Source organism: Salvia hispanica, chromosome 2, assembly GCF_023119035.1.
Source record: "Salvia hispanica cultivar TCC Black 2014 chromosome 2, UniMelb_Shisp_WGS_1.0, whole genome shotgun sequence".
Classification (NCBI taxonomy): Eukaryota; Viridiplantae; Streptophyta; class Magnoliopsida; order Lamiales; family Lamiaceae; genus Salvia; species Salvia hispanica.
In genome coordinates, this window is record NC_062966.1 from 36,888,821 (window position 1) to 36,894,820 (window position 6,000).

Below are 6,000 nucleotides of genomic sequence, written 5' to 3' on the forward strand. Positions count from 1 at the left end.
AAATATTTTTTGATAATATTTTTGTGTGGCATGTATTGCACAAAGATACAATTTGAAAATCGTGTGATCTTTTTTATTCTCTTATTGGCATTTTTTTTGTCCAATTGTTGCTGTAATATAGTATTATCGATTTTTTTTCTTTTAAGAAATGATCAGACAATGAAATAAAACTAATTTAATAAAGAAATCTACTTTAGAAATAGCATAGGTTTTTTTGGTTACAAGCATCACTATCGAATTAAAATTGCTTCAAACATATTGCAAGAACAAATTAAATGCATAGTCAGGAAGATAAAGAAAGCATATGTAAAGAAAATGAGTTCATAAAAATGTACAAAACTAATCACAATACCATGCAAAATTAGTGATGAAATTATAAATCGGGATGACAATCAATATTTTGAATGAATAAGTAGTTATATAATCCAACAAATATTTCATGTTTCAGTCTCATATCATAACTTTATTCAGCATTTTTTTCACAACAATGATCTTCAGACAGAGATTACAAGACTCATTTCACAAATTATAAGGCAACTTTGGCTTCAACATCTTGCAAACCACAAACCATGTTGGCAGGGACGGCTATGTCTATCATTTTGGGATATGACAAGTTCAAATCTGCAAAATATAAATTGAGTTTATCAGCACTTCTTGAAACTGGCTGATATGATGAATTTGAGTTTATCAGCAATACTTACTTGCCATTATGTTTTTGAATGTTTCCTGAACAACACCAGAAATCAAATGTATTAGTGAATAAACTAATGTTATGCAATGGAGAGATGTGAAAAAAATCAATGGAGTGGCGATTTTATTCGAAATAACCTTATCTTTCGTGAGGCGGGCATTATACTGCATCTCCTCTCCGACAGTGCTCGCCTAGTGGAACACAAGCACGTATGTAAGCAACTATGCATTGAGAAAAGGCAACAAATGTTGGATGTATACTTACTGAGAATCCCTTGTAGTCATGAGCAGGATACACAAACGTATCTTTAGGCAATGTAAAGATCTACAATGACCAAATAGTCGGAGAGTATCAGAAAACAAAATCTCAATTATGTTTCTGAATTATGATATTTGTTCAGTATTCTTACCTGAGAATGAACTGAGTCATAAAGCTGATCGGAACTTCCACCCTGCGCACAAAATGAGGATATTGGTGTAAGCATCCCTTGTGTGGACCACCAGCCTCATGTGATTAAAACTTGTGATCAAAGAAATTGGTCCGAGTTTGGGGTAATGAGAGCACACAACTTTGATTTGAGGTTGAGAATGCTTCACCATGAGGATCAGCTTGGTGCACATGCTTATAGTGGAGAAAAAGGTACCTGAAAATCTGTCCTGCCGCATCCACGAATTAATAAAGCATCACCGGTAAAGGCCATTCTTGGCTGAGGCTGATCAGGCCCATCACCTGTGACGTAAGTAACACAACCTTGCGTATGACCAGGGGTTGCACGCACCTGCAAATGACAATATTATAGGACTATAGGAGGGTGATGCAAAAGATAAAATCTACAAGTCAGGTGATAGAAAAGATCACACAATGCAATATACAGCTACTAAACAGACAAAGTCACAAGCAATTCTAAGACCAACTCTCTCAGAGTGAGTCCAACACTTCAATTTACATTTTATCAAAGTAAGGCCAGGATAACAGCAACTTCATCAACCAATGGGAGTTTCTTGATAAAATATATGTGAATATCTAGAGCATACTTCTTGCAAAGCTAAAGATACAAACACAGTGTGCCATGTGATTACGAAAGTAAACTGGCACGAGATACCAAATGGCCAAGCTAAAACTTGAGTTGTTAACTCCCTTACATTCAAACAAACTGCATGCTACTTCATCAATTGCATACATCCGGGTTTACATCACATTATGTAGCTTGTGGTACATACAAATAGTATATGTAATATCATATACCTCCAGAAAGAGATCACCAAAACAGATTTTGTCACCGGGTTCAACAAAAAGGTCAGCTTTCGCTTGGCTTGCCTTTGAAATGATAGATTTTACACCAGGAGCCTTACTCTGCAGAACATAAACAAGTCAAAAAATGATGAAGCCACAAAATACTTAGAACTCCATCACATTTAAGATTTTGAAAAGAGAAAGAGAAACACAAAAGAAGTGTAAATTTCTGGCATTTGGAGAATACAAACGTTTAGGACTAAACTAACCTTCAGCAAGCCAGTGCCAGTGACATGATCTGCATGTACATGAGTGTTGATTGCATAAATAAGCTTCAAACCCAACTCTTTCACAAGAGACACATCCCTATCCACGGTCTTGTCCACGGGGTCTACCAACTGCACGAATATTACGAAACACAAGTACTTAAAGTCAAGAATTCAACTAAAAAATGTAAGCAAGCCAGAAAGCTCTATATCTAGTATAAAGGAAACTCTGATCATATGCATCACATTCTTTTGTATTACCAACAACACAACTAGACCTTAATCTTCATAATCCAGAATCCTAACATACACACAACACCACAAAACTACAATCAATTTTCCAGTAAGATAAGAGCAAAATTTGCATAAAGCCATTGCTTTTTTGCCAGGAAAGAAACAGAAAATCAGAAGCTGCAAAAGTAAGGCAAAGAAAAACAAGCCATAGTCACTTTTTAAGCCATCAATTTCCTCAAAGTGGTCCAGTCCAGTAGGGTAGTAAGTATAATACAATTATTGAATGAGAAAACAGTGTAATTTCAACTAAAACAAATAGAGAGACCAATTAACACAAACACACAAAAATTCAATGAATTAAGTCAAATAAGAAGCGAACCAGAGCCGGTTTATCCGGGTGAGAAACATCGGCGAGAAGGTAGGTGTAGGTGGAAGACTCCTTCTCAAAAAGCTGCCGGAAAAGCAACTTAGACGACGTCGTATAGGAAGCCGACCCCATCCGCGATCCGAGCTTCGCCCTGAACGAAACAATCTGGTGGAAAGAATGCCTCTTTGGAGGTGTGGGGGCAAAAAATGTGGCTGATGCTTTCAAGAATTGGAATTTGGACAACATTTCTTGTTAGGTGAATGGGGTTTCAATTTAAATACCAAAATGTGGGGCGATTACATCGATCAAGCTTTGTCAGCTTCCAATATTGTATGAAGTAATCCTATCTGCACTCGAAGTGCGTGGTGATGGCGCGTGACTAGATAAATCAATACTATATTACCAGTCTGACAAAGAATTGATAAATTAAAATTAGGGCTTGGCGAATTGGGAATTTGGAGTGGTTGCTTGGGATTACTCCATTGGTTGAAGAGTGACGAATACAAGAGCCAAATCCCCCAGTGCAGGGATGCTGTCGGTTTTAAAATCGCTGTCAAATAAAATGGCAGTTTCCATATACAATATCCGGATCGAGAGACAAAATACACCCAATTTTTTTGCCCGGATTTTTACCAATCCTACTTCATTTTTAGACGATTTTGCGATAGTTTTATTCTTTATTATGTATTTTTTTTAAATGAATGTACTCCCTCCGTCCCATAAAAGTTGAGACAAAACTTTTGGGCACGGAGATTAAGAATTTTATATTAAATAAATAGGAGAGATGAAAAAAGTAGGAAAGATAAGAGAGAGAGAGTAAAGTAAATGATGGAATAAAATAAAAGTGATTAGATGTTTTGTCTTTAGTTAAAAAGGAAATGACTCAACTTTGTTGGGACAGACTAAAAAGGAATACGACTCAACTTTTATGGGACGGAGGGAGTACTTTTTTTAAAATGAAATTAATGAATTTTCCCGTATATGTCTCGTAAATTTAATTCCGTAAAATGTAGTTATTTTTGAATTATTTTTATTGCGGCTAGCCTGTGGCTGACCTTAGACTAGCCTATTTGATTAAAATGATGATGTGACTGATGAATTTTTAGTGTTGATGACGTGGCAGAGAGAGAGTGGCTGACCTATTGCCATTGTGGATGCTCTTGTGATTCTAATTTATTTTGGAATTGGATCTCGATCAATAGGTAAATCAATATTCTAATTAAAAAAGATGTTCTAATTTAACAATTTTCGCCCCCATTTAATCTAAAATTGGTGACAATTTTATTTTTTTTTACTCCTAAACAATGGGTCCAAATAAGATTGTGGGGTTAGTAAATGGTCAGCCCAAACACGTCCTTGCAACTTCTTCAGCTCATATCTCTATCCCTGCAAAAAAAGGTTTATCAAGTCTAAATTGTCTCATTCACTTATGCAATTAAAGGTTGAAACCTCAATCCCGAATAGCCCCCACATACTAGTCTGGCAATATTGCAATCCGGCAATATTGCAAGGGGTATTCAATCAGGATATGCAGTAGCCCGCTAAAGAAAAATTGTCTAATTCACAATATTGAGTAATTTGACATGAAGTGAAATATAGCCTACAAACATATTACGTGAGGTTTAAATATGGCATGATTATCCAATATTGTAATCATCATTTGCATGAAAAACAACTTCCATGCATAAATGTATTAGCATTTTGAAAATTTGAACACTGTTTAATCGATACAAGTTATGATTTAGAACATTTCGTCTATTACTATTCCATTTTCTTGTCCAAACTCGTCACAATTATTAAAAGAAAAGGGGCAAACTCGATTACTCGAATGGATCCAAGTGTGTGGTGTATACATCCTTATTAAATTAATTGTCATTGAAAAAATTATCAAAGATTAATTTCTTATTAAAATCAATAAATTTTGATCGAGATTGAGGAACTCTAATTGGGTTGACGCAGTACATAACAGTTAGGTCGTTTCAGTGGTTATTTTCCAATGAACTAAAACTTGAAAAGAAATTACAATTTTGGCCAATTATCATTACTACTAAAAAATTTCCATTGCATTATAAGGTATTCTAAGTTTGTCTACTTCAATAGTGTTTATTTTATTTATTTATTTATTTATTGGACCAGAAGATTAGATGGGATTAGTCGACTAAGGCAGTTTTCCACGATTAAGAATTACGATACCATCCAATTAAGAAAACGGCCAATAAATAAATAATTACACACTAATATTGACCTCCTAGGCTCCTAATGATGCAAATTATTAATTAATTCATATGTTGATTCTGCTCAACAAATGTTGAAATGCAACTGCTCCATTAATTCTTGTCAAGTAGTACAATGTCGTGATAAATAATAATTTAAGGTTTCAATGGGTACACCCCATTTAATTGTACTTTGACATAATTACCAACGACCATGTCACTGAAATTAGGGGTTTATTATTTTAAAAATAAATGTAGACTATATGATGACACAGTTGCGGAATATCTAGAAAAAAGTAAGAATGTATTCTTCACTGTGCATAATAATAATAATGTCCTTTTATTTAGCTTACTTGCATTGACCATAATTACAAGGTTCGCCGAATTTCATTATATTTAAATATTTCTCTTTAATTTTTTGTTAAGTCAAATTCTACCCATGTTCTTGCATTTTTGGGCTCCTCGTCAAGCAATTATTATACCTCACATTGCCATGTTCTTGCATTTTTATTTTTTTGGACTAATTTTTACCTTAAACCATATCAACATCAAACTATATTTTGACATATTATATATCCCGTGGATTATTTTTTTCTTCACAATATGTTTACGCAAAGATGTACGTTGAATATATATGAATTAGATATGCACAACAATTAAGTGGACATCTTACATGTGATGCTGATTTGTTATTACACAAAATATACATTAATACATAAGATAGATGGTGCATGAAATAAAAATAGAAATTGGCTAAATAAGAAATTGAGCCATCTAATAATGCGAATTGACATTCGATTCAAATTAATTATGACAATAGCGCTAATTCAATAAGTATTCGTTCTCTTTTTGTCACAATATTTTTTACATATATTCGCTACAGAAAAAAATATATAAGAAAGAATTATTACACAATACTTTAAAATTATACTACTATCACTAATTTTATCGAAAAGAAGGAAAAATTAGTCACTCGGAAAAATTTTTTTCAGGTTG

The 6,000-nt window shown here is 33.9% G+C and overlaps 1 protein-coding gene across 1 annotated transcript; it reads right to left on the minus strand.

Moving 5' to 3' along the window:
* Positions 1-368: 368 nt before the first annotated feature.
* On the minus strand, positions 369-3,299 carry LOC125204024 (persulfide dioxygenase ETHE1 homolog, mitochondrial). Its single transcript, XM_048102563.1, has 9 exons — positions 2,804-3,299; positions 2,194-2,322; positions 1,937-2,044; positions 1,335-1,469; positions 1,101-1,142; positions 956-1,015; positions 829-882; positions 702-726; positions 369-621 (listed from the first exon to the last, which is right to left on the minus strand). Exons 1-9 carry the CDS (start codon positions 3,035-3,037, stop codon positions 527-529), a joined length of 882 nt encoding a protein of 293 aa, XP_047958520.1. The 5' UTR covers positions 3,038-3,299; the 3' UTR covers positions 369-526.
* Positions 3,300-6,000: the final 2,701 nt, after the last annotated feature.